The sequence below is a fragment of the Peromyscus eremicus genome, chromosome X, assembly GCF_949786415.1.
Source record: "Peromyscus eremicus chromosome X, PerEre_H2_v1, whole genome shotgun sequence".
NCBI lineage: Eukaryota > Metazoa > Chordata > Mammalia > Rodentia > Cricetidae > Peromyscus > Peromyscus eremicus.
In genome coordinates, this window is record NC_081439.1 from 60,404,236 (window position 1) to 60,419,849 (window position 15,614).

Sequence of the window (15,614 nt, forward strand, 5' to 3'; positions counted from 1 at the left end):
TAGACAAACACTCTACCACTGACCTATATCCACAGCCTCTGTGAAGTCAATTTTAAAAACAGGTTTGGGAAGAACAATATTTGGACTAAGTCAAGGAACCCTTGACAGTGTTTGGAATGAAATAATAAAATTGTGATGTTAGGATGAGTGAGGCTACTTTATTGAATAATGCAGTGGTAGAAGAGAGTGGAGCTTTACCTCAAAGAGAGTGGTAAGTCAGGAAATCTCTAAATCTGAAATAAATGGAATGTGATTATTTACCTTTTTAGCTTTAGCATTTAAATACATTTTGGGAATTTTGTCTGAAATTGTATTGTTATTGAGTGTAATATTCTTATTTGTCCTGCTAGGGCTATCACTGTAGACTTTAAAGGAATTAACCTGAAGTTTAATTGAATCACCCCAGTGGTCTGTTCAAAGGAAAAATAACATGGAAAGATAATGTGAAGATCTTTCTCTGCAATTGTTTGGCTCTTTTGAAGTGAGGATGTAAAATCAAATTTCATTAGCTACAACAACTGAATGACTGCAAATGTTAATGCCTCATTAACCTGAAACTTACAATGCTAACTTTGGAGTACTTTCCCCTTTACTCATATATGTAGATGTAATTCTGAACAGTTTTATTAAATAAGAAACACAGAGCCAAATGCAGAGTTAAAAGCCCAAGAGGTCAGAGCAGCAGCCAAGAGCTAATACCAAGACCGCTTTCTTACCCTTTGCTGTCACTGTCGTCCTTCCCCTCAGAAAAAGACTTACTTCCTGTGTGTCTGTCTTTTTATTGACTTTCTGTTCTGCCTTCTCATTGGTTGTAAACCCAACCACATGACCTCCTCATCACTGCCTGTCTATACAGACCTCCAGGTCTCTATGGTTGGTATTGAGATTAAAGATGTATGTCTTCATGCTGGCTGTATCCTTGAACACACAGACTCTGCTTGTCATGTGATTGAGATTAAGGGTTTGTGCTACTACTGCCAGACTTCTGCTAAATGGCTTGCTATTAGCTCTGATCCTCAGGCAACTTTATTTATTAACATACAAATAAAATCACATTTCAGCACAAATAAAATACACCATACATATAAGTGTTGTAGTTTACTCTCTTTATATAGAGTATCCTTTAACAGTGATCTCCCAGGGGTCTGGGGAGATGGCTCAGTGGATAAAGTGTTTGCTGCACAATCAGGAGAACCAAGGACCAGAGAGTTTGGATTCCTCGCACCCATGTAAATGCCAGGTGGACATAAAATAATGATCGAGGAAGGCAATGCCTGCCGCTGCCATTCATACATTAAGAGTACACGTACCTACAAATGTGTGCTCTCACAAATGTAAACACACAAATACATATACATACATACCATGCACATACCAGAAAATGATCTCCTAAGTGCTAGCAGTCACTAAAGGATTCCTGTGGTTCAATGAGCACATTCCTATCTCCTCTTAAGCTTACTTAAGATTTCGTTAAAGGGAACACATGCACTGATTGTCTTTCAAACTGATGCTCTTTTACCAACACTGTATTAGGATAAAACAGTGTTTTATTATAAAGATTAGTGAATAGGGACTTAAGAGTACTTGCTTGCTGTTCTTGTAGAAGACCAGGATTCAGTTCCCAGCACCCATATGGCAGGTCACAACCATCTGTAACTCCAGTTTCAGGGGGTCTGATACCATCTTCTGGCCTCTGTGGGTATCAGGCATGCATATAGAGCACACACTCAATGCAGGCCAACAGACACATAAAATAAAAATAAATAAATCTTAAAAAAATAAATATTAATGAGCAAGCATATATCCATGAAGACATTGTTGGTTATTCAGAGAAGCTTAGGTTTCTGAATTCTGTTCCAAGGATCAAAGAAAGGTCAAATCCAAGATAAAAACCTAGCAGTGGAGAAATAGTATAGAGAGGATATTTCAGTATTTCCCTTTTATACTGCTGCATTTAAATTTTATATGAATAATTATACATTTGTTGTATATTTTTGAAGCAATTGAAATCTATTAGAATGGGATTTGACAAAGCACTCAATTTACAAGTAGCTTAGTTTGTGAAAAGCACTGTTGATTTTTTTTTATAAATCTATAAAATATCTGTCTCTTTCATCTTAAAATATTTGAATATTTATACTGCTTTTGGATTACTGTAGTAGTTCTAAGAGTTCTTCCTCAGTCTCATAGTTGTTTAGCTGGAGAATTTCTCTCCAGCTCCCACCAAGTCCCGCCAGTCCCAGAGCCCACCTATAAAATAAACACACCGACTCTTACATTATTTAAACTGTTTGGACATTAGTTCAGGCCTATCATTGTCTAGCTCTTACTCTTATATTTAGCTCGTTTTTATTAATCTCTACTTTGCCACGTGGCTCGTGGCTTACTGGTACCTTACATCTTCCTTGTCCTGGCAGCAGCTCCAGCCAGTCTCTCTCTCTGCCTTCCTGTTTCCTCAATTCTCCTCTCTGTTAGTCCCGCCTATACTTCCTGTCCGGCTACTGGCCAATCAGTGTTTTATTTATATAGAGCAATATCCAGGGCATAGTTGACTTAATAGTTGTAAGTGGTAACCTTTATTTTGATTGGTCTAATAGGATAAATACTTGCTGTATGAATGTGTGCGTGCATGCATACGTGTAAGCTGAGGACTGAATTTGGGGACTTTCACATACTAAATATATGCTCTATCACAGAACTACAGCTCTGTCTCCTGGATAAATATTAATAGAGCTTTATGGCATCTTGTTATATTTCAGTTTTCAGTGTCGTATATTAAAGGACAAGCATCCAGCATTACTCTATTAATATACATGCTTTTCAACAAGTCATAATATAGATTATATTGATCAATGGCATTTTTACTATGCATTAGAAATAGTTTTTAGTTGATTTAAAAATATGTTATGAATGGTAGATAAGAAACATTAGGAAATTTAGGATAATTGCTGGTGGTGGTGATGCATGCCTTCAATCTCAGCACTTTCTGAGTTCGAAGCCAGCCTGGTCTACAGAGCTAGTTCTAGGACAGCCAGGACTGTTACACAGAGAAACTCTGTCTTGAAAAAAAGAAGAAGAAGAAGAAGAAATTTAGGATAATTAGTAAATCACTTTGCTTTCTGACTTCAGTCTCTGTTTATAAAATGTCAGAGTCCTTTCAGTTCTGCAAAACCTCTGATTACTTTTATGCTGAATCAGTACATGGAAAATTTAAGAAAGTAGGCTTTAACCATTCTGAACATTCCATACTGACCTGAATTTATTGTGATGACATGTAAGTTGGTTTCTGGGAGAAAAAGGGAATTTCAGTGTTCTAAAACTTCAGCCAAAGGGCCTGTGGATGTCGCTCAGTGGTAGATCACTTGCCTAGCATGCATTAGGCCCTAGGATCAGTCTCCAGTAATATATATTTAGCCAAGGATCTTTGTCGAGATGACTTTTAAAATGGGAAGACACTAGAAAGTCAGAATTTTCAGTTCTACTAAAATCTCAAGAAATAGGTTCTCTAAATTGTTTAGACTGTGCCTGGTGGTTCAAGCCTCTAATCTCCAACACAACGAAGTGGAGGTAGGAGGATCAGGAGTTCAAGGTCATTCTTACTCCAAAGTGAGTTTAAGAACCAACCTGGGCTACATGAGACACTGTCTCAAAAACATGATGATGTGAAATGTAAAGAGGAAAAACAGACATAAAACTAAACTTTGGTTTGAACACTAGAAATATTTCATGCTTTTTAGTTGTTTATATTTATAATCACACATTGCTCAAATTACAGGCATAGAATTTTAGTTTTTCATAAAGGCGGAGTAAGCGATAAATCCACAGGAGTCTGCATAAGAAGTATTAGAGAAATTTGGGCTGGAGAGATGGCTCAGAGGTTAAGAGCACTGGCTGTTCTTCCAGAGGTCCTGAGTTCAATTCCCAGCAACCACATGGTGGCTCACAACCATCTACAATGAGATATGGTGCCCTCTTCTGGCCTGCAGGCTGAACACTCACTGTATACATGATAAATAAATAAAATCTTTAAAAAAAAAGAAGTATTAGAGAAATTTATTAAGGTAAATTGAGGCAATACATTCACGAATACAGAACAGAGTAGACAGCTGAAGTTGTCCTATGACCTCACCGGGAGCCAATCCACCTTTGAGGCAGGAGTAGGGAGAGGGGGCATGTGACCCTTCTCCCTCTCCTTTTAAGAGGTCACGTACAACGGACCTCCTTTGGGCCCAGAGGAAAGTCCAACTACACCGTTCTTGTTAGGTTTCCACATTGGGATTTTGTGAGAACACATTTATTTATTTTTATGTGGTTAGGTGATTTGCCTATGTGTGCATATGCGCCACATGCATGTCTGGTACCCACTGAAGCCAGAAGAGAGCATCAGATCACTTGGAACTGGAGTTACAGATAGTTGTAAGCCACCACATGAGTACTGGAAATTGAACTTGAGTCCTCTGCAAGAGCAGACAGTGCTCTCAACTGCTCAGCTGTCTCTCCGGTCCTAGTTTTAAAACTTTTTAAAACATTTATTTATTTTTATTTTGTTTGCTTTGGTGTTTTGCCTGCATGTATGTCTGTGTGAGGGTGTCAAGACTTTGGAGTTATAGACAATTGTTAGCTGTCATGTGGGTGCTGGGAACTGAACCGGGTCTCTGAAAGAGCAGTCAGTGCTTTTAACTACTAAGCCATCTCTCCAGCCCAATTTTTAGCTTTTTAAAACCAGCCAGATAGCCAGGCAGCCTGGCTGCCTTCCTTCCTTCCATCTTGTGTGTGTGTGTATGTGTGTGTGTGTGTGTGTGTGTGTGTGTGTGTGTGTGTGTGTGTGAGATACACATTCATGGAGATTGAATTTGGTTCTCTCTTTCATATATGGGTTCTGTGACTCAAATGCAGGTTGTTAGATTTGGTGATAAGCCATCTTGCTGGCATAATTTTAAACTTTTATAGAACAGTAGAGCTAAAAAGGAATATTTTCTCTGGTCTTCTCAGGAAACTGAAGAGGTAGGATGATTTTTTCAAGGTTTTCACTTTTTATATTGTGTGAGAATAGAAGATACAAACAGTTTACACAGTTTACATAGAAATTGTATGTAGAAGATACAAACAGTTTATACAGTTTACATAGAAATTGTATGTAAAGAAATATACCTTTTTAAAATAGAGTTTCACCATGTAGCCAAGTTGACCTTGAACTCATTTTGTATTTCAGGTTAGCCTCAAACCTGCACTCATTCTTCTGCTTTACCCTCTCAAGTGTTAGAATTATAGGTATGAGCTGCCATGCCTCGTTTTGTGTCTGAATTTAAAGTTTAACATTTCAAGAGACACAGAAAATAATAAGTACTAATATAAATTATGTGGACAATTAGCAACCTCTCTACATTATGGCGGCGGCGGTGGCGGCGGTGGCGGCGGTGGCGGCGGTGGCGGCGGTGGCGGCGGTGGCGGCGGTGGCGGCGGTGGCGGCGGTGGCGGCGGTGGTGGTGGTGGTGGTGGTGGTGGTGGTGGTGGGTGTATAGCCTCAAGCTCAGCATGTAGTATAGGATGACCTTGGAGTTCTGATCTTCCTGTTGGCAGCACTTCCTGAGTGCTAAGACTGTAGGTGGGTGCTGCCCACTGCACCTGTTGTTGCTAAGATCACAGAGTACCATTAGTTCACTTCCCTTTCTTCTCTCCCACTACTGCCTTCTGCTAACTGGTTTATAGTCCTCCGTCTTCACTGCTTCCTGTGCTCATAATCTGTAGGCTGTTCTGATTACAGTCAGAGGGACTCTTGATATAATGGAAAATTGTTTCTCTAAAAATCAAATGACAGCATTGATTCCTACTGAAAAAGTCTGTAGAAACTTTGGAACAGTGTAGGGATTTGGAGGTGGTGATTTAGGAATGAGAGGAGCATGTGAAAGGAGAGCTGCTCAGGCAGAGAATCACACTGCTACCAGCAATTTCCAGCTCTGCACAGCCTTGCCTGGTTTTCCTCACCATTGTGTCTCTAACAGCCAGTACAATGCCAGGCTCATAATAGACACTCAGTAAATATTTGTTAGGTAAATAAATGCCAACTTAGCTTCCTACCCAAGGTTTTGGCACTCACAACTGCCCTTGATGGTTCTGAGCTACTGTGTGACTTTCTTCTCAGAGGAAAAGAAGGGGCTGTGAAATTTTGCTTCCTTTGAAACTTTAGGTCTCTAAAGTCTCTTCCTTATAAGTTGAGTGCTAATACCCCAAAGTGATTTGTGCTGAGCATGGTCCTCTAGCTTTAAAACATAGAAATACAAGTAACTAAGTAGAATGTGTCTTCCTCATCTGCAGAATGAATAACATGGGGAAATACTATTTATTTATTTATTATTGTTGTTTGACACAGGGTTTTATCAAGCCCAGGCTGGCATCAAACTCCTATGTGGACCCCCTGCCCCATAAGAAAAAAATGTAACAAAACATTTAAAAAGACCTATCAGCTATGATGTATTGAAACTTAAAAAGAAAAGAATCCTTTAAGTTAGTACTTTTAAATATGCAGTAGTCCCCACAATAGGGCTGTGCAACAATCTTCAGCAGTGATGGAAGTATTTTATATATGATATCACAGGCACTAGCCGTGGTGAGCACTTCAGTTGTAGGTAGAGAAGCTGAGTTACTGAGTTTTTAACCTTACTTGAATTTCTTATTTTTAAAAAAATGTCATGTAGAACCAGATGTGGAGGCACTTACCTGAGGAGGGAGGATTATGAGCTTGAAGCAAGCGTGAGCCATGGATACACCCTGTCTAAAAAAATTGCCATTTAACAACATTGACCCTTTTTAGGTGTATAATAGTTAGAATTTTTCCTTTAATCTTTTCTTATTTTTGCATTAAAATTAGAGCTCTATACTTGCTAGGCATTTTTATTTTGTGAGTGTTATTGATTGTGAATGTTAAAAAAATTTTATTTTTGTAAATGTACATTTTCATTTTGTGAATGTAACCAAATAGAATAGATTCCCGTCTTGGTGAGTACAAAAGCTAAAATCAGCACAGCCAAATATAAAGAATTGAAGCAAGATTTATTACCTACAGTAAGGAAGGTGATGGAGTAATTATTTCCAAAGCAGTGCTTGCCTCTTACCAAGGAAGCATGAGGGTTTTTATTCAGGAAGCCTACATATTTTCATGCAGGGCTGGCCCATTGTTGAGCATGCTCAGTTAAGCAGTACAATCCTGAATATGATGAGTTTAAGGTCATAATTTAAGAAGGAAAGGTAATAGACAAAGTTTGGGGCCTAATTAGCCTAAGATAGTGGAGCACATGTTTAAAAAGTTAAGACAAGGATGCTTCTGGGTATGTTCAGTTTGTATCATAAAGTTTTAACTGAAAAGAAAGGTAAAGAACTGTTTGAAGGTATGTGAATATATCAGTTTACCCCTGAAGGTTCCTGCCCCATGTAGCAGCTATCTGTAATGCATGTGCAGATTCATTAAACACCATCACCACCACCACCACCACCACCACCACCACCACTGCCACCACTGTGCAGCGCAGTGCCAACACTCCTGAAACCTGCCTAAGGCTTATGCATAGGCTCTGACAACCAGTGATCTATTTTCCCTCTTCTCCTTTAGCAAGACTGTCTAAATTACTTAAAGCCTTTTCTTGGCAACACTCAGGATTAGCCTAGGTCCTTGCAGACTAAGCAAATATGTTACTACTAAGCTGCACCTGCATCTGTTTCCTTAATCAGAATGTTGGACCTCAGGTGAGTGAGATTAAAAGAGAGCTATTTAATAACACAAAGATCTGCATTTGATAGTGGCTACCATTGTATTGTATCTCTTAAAAATGTGAATGTCTATAAACTATACTTTGAAAAACCATGTATTTGTTTTAATTTTTATTATTTTATTTTATGTGTATGGGTGTTTTGCCTGCATGTAGGTCTGTACCTTTAGAGGGCATTGGACCCCCTGGAACTGGGGTTACAAATAAGGTTGTGAGCCACCATGTGGGTGCTGGGAATTGAACCAGGGTCCTCTGCAAGAGCAGCAGATACTCTCACTGAGCCGTCTTTCCAGCTCCAAGCTTTATTTATTTTTATTTTGTGTATATGGGTATTTTGCCTACATGTATGTCTGTGCACCATATGCATGCTTAGTGCCCATGGAGGCCAGAAGATAATGTTGGGTCCCCTGGAACTGGAATTATAGATGACTGTTAGCTGCAGTATAGTCACAGGGAATTGAACCCCAGTTCCCCGAAAGAGAACTATGTGGTCCAGGCTGGACTGTAATTTGTGCTATAGCTGAGGCTGACCTTGAACTCACCATCTTCCCACCTTATCCTCTGAATGCAGGGATTATTAGAGTGCATCACCATGCATGGCTTTTAATTTTTCCCCTTTTCAAGGAAAATATTATATGGTATAATCTAAAACCAATACCAATTATTTTCCTGTTTCTGTTTTGGATCATTATGCTAGTGCTCTCTTCCATAATTAAGAAAAAACTACCTAATAACTAGAGTTATCTCAGCCTTAGGAACCTCTATGCCATTATCATATTGCAAATTTTCATCAAATGCATTGTTATCAGTTACAAAGCTAAAGGAAGAAATAAAAAAATGAAGTCATTAAAATAAGCAAAAGAGGGCTGTTTTAGTGGTCAAGAGCACACTGTCTGCTCTCTCAGAAGATCTGGGTTTGATTCCCAGAACCCAAATGGTAGCTAACAACTACCTGTAGCTCCAGTTTCAAGGGAAACTATGACCCTTTCTGGTTTCTGTTAGCACTACACACATATTTTGTACAGATATATGTGCAGGCAAAATACCAATACACATTTTTAAAAATCTAAAAGAAATAATTTTAAAGTAAACAAAATATTTAACTATACAATTATCACAGAAGATTTAAAACAAGATTTCCTACTCTAAATTACTTTAAATTTTTGCATTATTTTGTTGTATGGAACAAAGCTTTGTACTAAGAATTAATAATAATGGTACCTGTCTTTTAACTGTCATTTAAACATTATTCTACTGCTATCTCAAAATGAATAGTTGTAGCATTAAATTAATCATTTACTCCTTCCTTCTATTCTAATCTGCTAAGTACCTCTTGTTTCCCTCCTGTCTCATATCATTTAACATCACTACCGTCTGCCTACTGGCCCATGCTAGAAAACAAGTCATCTTACCATCTGTATTTGTTGCTGGGTCTCACTCTGCTAAGTATGCCTTAGAACTGACTCTGTTTCCTTTTTCTTCATGCACGTGTCTTAATTCAGAGCCTGTGTTATGCTGTTGTTGCAATTGGAGTAGCCTCCTAATTGATACCTCTCCTACCACCTCATCATCATCATCATCATCATCTTTTTATTAAGACAAGGTTTCTCAGTGTAGCCTATCCTAGAACTTATTCTGTAGACTAGGCTGGCCTCAAACTCACAGAGATCCTCCTGCCTCTGCCTCCTGAGTGCTGAGATTAAAGGCATGTGCCGCCACTACCCGGCTCACCCCGTCATCTTCTATACTGCCTTTGCAATGATTCTTTAAGATACAGATCTCATGTCATCCCCCTGTGTAACTTTTTCATGGCACTCTATTACCATTAAGGTAAATTACAAACTTATTGACATAAGACCCCATAAGTGCTTAATAATGGTAGCTATTCCTTGTTTACATTTATTTTATAACTTACTACTGCTACAAAGAATTTTCCTACTTATAAAGACCCTGAAAGATAATGTCTCCCGTGTGTGTGTGTGTGTGTGTGTGTGTGTGTGTGTGTGTGTGTGTGTACTGGGAATTACATCTAGGGCATTACATCCAGGGTCTTGTGAATGCAAAGCATCCACTCTACCACTGAGCTATACCTCCATCCTTTAATTAATATTTTTAAGGGATTATACTTTATATTACCTTATATTTTATATTTAAAAGGTTTTTTACTTATATACACAGATGTGAGGGCTCGTGGGTACTCAAAAGAACATTCTCCCTTTTCCTTTTGAGGCAAGTTTCTTTTTACATTTTCTCAGCTTTGGAAGCCAGCAAGCCCAACAATCCTCCTGTCTCTGCCCCACACTGAGCTAAGCTAAAAGCTGTGTGTTAGATGCCTGGATTGTGATTTAGGTGCTAGAATATGAACTCCGGTCCTCATGACTGCACAGCAGATATTCTTAACTACTGAGCCATCTCTCTAGCCCTACTTTTTATTTTCTATAGTAGTCCTATTTCCTCTATAATCTTTTAAATCAATATAATATTACGTGTTGCAGTAATTTATGAAAGGATATGTTAGGAAAGTGTAGTCTATGTTCTGTGCTGAAACTCTAGTCTATGTCAGTGCACACTCTTTGCATACCTGATTGGCACCGCAGTTATGAAGGCCTACACATTGCTCTTTTAGGTAGAGAAGACAGTTTGTGTTTCTTTCCAACAAGAATAGTAAAGGTGAAAACTTAATTGAGAAACCACTAGTTTCTAGTGCCGTTATTTATTTCATTCTTCTTGAATATGGTATGATTGATAGTCTCTTCTTAAAATTTATTTGTATTTATTTTGTTGAAAATTTTGTACATGAGTATGGATATTTAACTCATTTCTACCCCTTCCTTCCCCTCCAATTCCTCCCATGTGCCTCTACACTCCCTCTCAAATTTATGACCTCTTTCTTCTTTAATTATTATTGCTACACACACACACACTGATGAGTCCATTTAGTATTGCTCATACGTTTAGGGATGACCACCATCCTTGGAGAAGACTGAGTCTCCATCTCTCTCAGCAACCATTAGTTGGCTGTATCTCTGCATCTAGAGGTGGGACCTTGTGCTATTTCTTCCATCTACACTGGCATGTCAATTGGTATTGTCACTGTGCAGGTCTTGTTTAGACAACCATATTGTTGTAGTTTCATGGATTCATCTTCCTTGTCATGCATAGAAGACACTATCTTTTCTTACCAGATATCCTGGTCTTTGGGCTCTTACAATTTTTCTGCCCTCTCTTCTGCAATATTCCCTGAGCCTTAGGTGTGGGATTTGTGTTGCTGATGTATCAATTGGGGATGTGTACCTCATGGTACTCTGCATTTTGACCAGTTGTGGATGTTCCATAATAGTCTTGATCTGCTGCAGAAATGAAACTTCTTTGATGAGAAGTGAGAGCTACATTTATCAGGGAAGGCCAGTATGTGAACTAAGTGTTCTGGAGATAGGCATTGGAATGTAAGATGGCTCAGGAGGGCTTGGTTCTTGATCATTGATCATCTTCTTTCTTCTTCCTCCTTCTTCTTCCTTCTTCTTTTTCTTCTCCTCCTCCTTCTGTTTTTTTCAAGACAGTGTCTCACTATGAAACCTTGACTGTCTTGGAACTCATTTTGTAGACCAGGCTGGCCTTGAACTCACAGAGATCCTCCTGCCTCTGCCTCCCAAGTGCTGGGATTAAAGGCCAGTGCCACCACTGCCCATTCTTAATTCCTATGATATTCTTAATTCCTATGTCAAATAGTTGAGCTAAACTAACTTCTGAAATTCCTTTCCAATTTCTTCTAGGTTTCACTAGAAGAAAAAAGTGCAACTATTATTTTTGATCCTAAACTTCAGACTCCAAAGACCCTCCAAGAAGCTATCGATGACATGGGCTTTGATGCTCTTCTCCACAATGCTAACCCTCTCCCAGTTTTAACCAATACTGTGTTTCTGACTGTTACTGCTCCACTGGCTCTACCATGGGATCATATCCAAAGCACATTGCTCAAGACCAAGGGTGTGACTGGCGTTAAGATTTCCCCTCAGCAAAGAACTGCAGTCGTAACCATAATCCCTTCTGTAGTGAGTGCCAGTCAGATCGTGGAGCTGGTCCCAGACCTCAGTTTAGACATGGGAACTCAGGAGAAGAAGTCAGGAGCTTGTGAAGAGCACAGCGTGCCTCAGGCAGGGGAAGTCATGCTGAAGATGAAAGTGGAAGGCATGACCTGCCATTCGTGCACTAGCACCATTGAAGGCAAAGTGGGCAAGCTGCAAGGTGTTCAGCGAATTAAAGGTAATTGATCTGGTGTCATCTTTTTGCTTGTTTTGTAAAGCTATTTTGTGTTTTGATCCTTAAACTTTTTGCTTTCTTCCCAAGTATGAGTTTCAAATCCGTGGGCCTGCAATTGCTTCCTACTTGATGGAAGTTGGAGGCATAGCATATTCCCAGGATTAATGTTAGTGAAGTTAATGATTATAATGAAAGGTTATGAGAGTCTTGAACTTTAGTTTAGTAGAAAAGGCAGCTGCAGTAACGATTTGTGGAGTTCCGCTTCCTGAACAGCCTGCCTGGGGTGTTCTTTACCTCCAATGTATTTCTACTGGAGTGATGCAGAAACGTGGAGACCATAGGAGCAGTGGTCATGTCTTTTTCTTGTTTCCAGTGTATGCCAATCCCATTTTCTGAAAAGCACTAAAGTATCATAAGAGAAAGCATTGAGAAGAATGAGAGAGAAACAGCGATTGACTCTGAAGTGGCCCAGGAATAACTAAGTTAAATATGTTTCTGTTTATTACTTAGTGTCCCTAGACAACCAAGAAGCTACTATTGTTTATCAACCTCATCTGATCACAGCAGAGGAAATAAAGAAGCAGATTGAAGCTGTGGGCTTCCCAGCCTTCATAAAAAAGCAGCCCAAGTACCTCAAATTAGGAGCCATTGATGTTGAGCGCCTGAAGAACACAACGGTCAAATCCCCAGAAGGATCCCAGCAAAAGAGCCCATCATATCCCAGTGATTCAACAGCCACATTCATCATAGAGGGCATGCATTGTAAATCATGTGTGTCAAATATCGAAAGTGCTTTATCTACACTCCAGTATGTAAGCAGTATAGTCGTTTCTTTAGAGAATAGGTCAGCCATTGTAAAGTACAATGCAAGCTCAGTCACTCCAAAAATGCTGAGAAAAGCAATAGAGGCCGTTTCACCAGGGCAATACAGAGTTAGTATTGCAAATGAAGTTGAAAGTACCGCCAGCTCTCCCTCCAGCTCATCTCTTCAAAAGATGCCTTTGAACATAGTTAGCCAGCCTCTGACCCAAGAAACTGTGATTAACATCAATGGCATGACTTGTAATTCTTGTGTGCAGTCTATAGAGGGTGTCATATCAAAAAAGCCAGGTGTAAAATCCATCCATGTTTCCCTCGCAAATAGTACCGGGACTGTTGAATATGATCCTCTACTAACCTCTCCACAAACCTTGCGAGAAGCAATTGAAGACATGGGATTTGAGGCTCTCTTGCCAGGTAATCATCATTTTTCTTTGATATCCCTAATGTTTTTTTATTCCTATTTTGTTTCTTCATTTGGCTTTTAGCGACAAGACATTATTCACAGTCACTGAAATTTTTTTGAGATAGGGTTTTACTATGTAGCCCTTGCTGGTGTGAAGCTCACTATATCGACCTGACTGCTCTTGAACTCAAAGAGATGCACCTGTCTCTACCTCCTTAATGCTGGCATGAAGGGCATGCACCACCACACCAAGCTGAAATTCCACTTTTTATAAATGAGTCCTATGGCATTAGTCACCAGTGTGTACAAAAATGCCTAAGGATATCATGAGCCTAAAAACTTAAAGGCAAACCAAACATGGTAGTTTCTATCTGTATTTGATAGACTGTACAAAAAAACCATGTGAGGAGGTTGGAGAGATTGCTCAATAACAGTGTATTGTTACAATTTTCTGGTTTATTATCAGTTTTTAAACCCTTACTGTGCCTCATTTGTAAATTAATCTTTATCACATATATATGTGTATACACACACATCATAGCGACAGTATTATTGATAGTTTCATGCACCCACTGAAAAGTATCTCCCACAGATAAAGGAGGATTCCTTTAATGTCACTGTGCAAGTTGTCAGCATGATAATGCCAGCTAAATACAAGCTTAAGAACTGTCCACTAACCAATTATTCTCTACTTGGGGTTGGGGTTGGAGATAATGGCTAGAAGAATCTGATGTAACTAAAGTTTTATATATTCACTTGGGTCAGATTTTCTTGGGACCTGGGTGGGCAGTAACAAAATTCAAAGTCAATGTATTTGTTGAGGGCTTAGGACTTTACTGCTCTTAAAGATATGGGTTGGCAGGCCTGGAAATGTGAATTGTGATATATGACAAGGTGGCAGCCAGAGAATAATTAATACCCCAAATGAAAAGAAACTTTCCTTTTCCAACAGACACGAACGAGCCATTGGTAGTGATAGCTCAGCCCTCTTTGGAAACACCACTTTTGCCCTCAACTAATGAGCCAGATAATGTGATGACACCAGTTCATAGCAAGTGTTACATACAGGTCTCCGGAATGACTTGTGCTTCTTGTGTAGCAAACATTGAACGGAATTTAAGGCGAGAAGAAGGTAAGATGCTTTTGAATGTTGTTATTTTATGTACTTATTTCCAGATTCTTTCCCATTTGTATTTTGTGGTCATGCTTATAATTCTTCCCAAGACTTCATAAAAAAAAATCCTCAATGCACAGAACAACCCTGAATTTCTGGTAGTTTTTGTTAATGTTATTTCATTTATCTTATGGTCATGTTTTAGTGCCAGTGAAATTTACTGAAAACTTTATAGCTAAAAGAAGTACATAGCATTACTATTATGAACCATGGCTATAATGGACTATGAGAAACTACATTTTTTTGTTAAAGCTTTCTCCTTAAAAGTGATAATGAATAAGAGTTAGATATTGTCTTACACATATAAAGCACCAGAGCCAAACTGTATTTGTGTAGAATTATATTGTCTCTTCTAACAGATTGATCTCTGATCTCTCTTGTGGTAAGAAATCCAAGTTGCTTAGTATCATGTATTTTAACTTCAGGTTACAGAATCTTTGAAAATCAACACCACAGTTTTTCTTCAGTCACTCAGATGTTTTAGCTCAAATTTATATTCATATTTATAGACATTTCAGTATAGCATAGTAGCTTAGTTAACCATATAGATATGTGATTATGTTTAATGAGACCAAAGTCTTATGTTTAGTACTTCGGCTGCCCTAATCCTAGGTGTCCTGATAGATGTTACTCACAAGGGCTGGATAAGGAAGTGAGGATTAGTGTGGCAAGCAATTATCCTGACAATTGAGGAAATAATTTCATCTTTTATAATAAGACCAGAAGATTATTTTTTTGGGAGATGTAAGACATACATCTTTGGTTCATTGTGCATTATTCATTTCAGCCCCCACTTTTCCTGACTGGATATACAGTCAAGGCTTTGTTTGATTTATTAAAAAGGAAAAGAGTGGCAGAGGCAGATAGCTCTCTGTGAATTTGAGGTCAGCCTGGTCTGCATAGCCAGTTCCAGGACAGCTAGACGACATGTGAGATCCTATTTCAAAAAGAAAAGGAAAGGAGGGAGGGAGGGAGGGAGGGAGGGAGAGGGGGGGATAAATGAATGTTGACAAGCAAATGAATGCAGAGGAAGTTTGGACAGTTCCTATTTGAGAACCATTACAGAAATCTTTTCATGAGACAATGTCAATGCCAGTTATAATTGTCTGCTCAGGGCCTCGTGAAAGCTAAATACATACTGTTTCTAAGGAGATTTTGGAGATTCATATCTAAATATTTGCACACAAAGTAC

At 38.9% G+C, this 15,614-nt stretch overlaps 1 protein-coding gene across 1 annotated transcript in view; it reads left to right on the plus strand.

Moving 5' to 3' along the window:
• Positions 1-15,614, plus strand: part of Atp7a (ATPase copper transporting alpha) — a 115,540-nt gene that overhangs the window by 60,115 nt on the left and 39,811 nt on the right. The window contains exons 3-5 of the mRNA XM_059250328.1: positions 11,537-12,026; positions 12,534-13,259; positions 14,201-14,380. Of these exons, the coding sequence (XP_059106311.1) occupies positions 11,537-12,026; positions 12,534-13,259; positions 14,201-14,380 (1,396 nt within the window). The remainder of the gene's footprint in view (positions 1-11,536; positions 12,027-12,533; positions 13,260-14,200; positions 14,381-15,614) is intronic.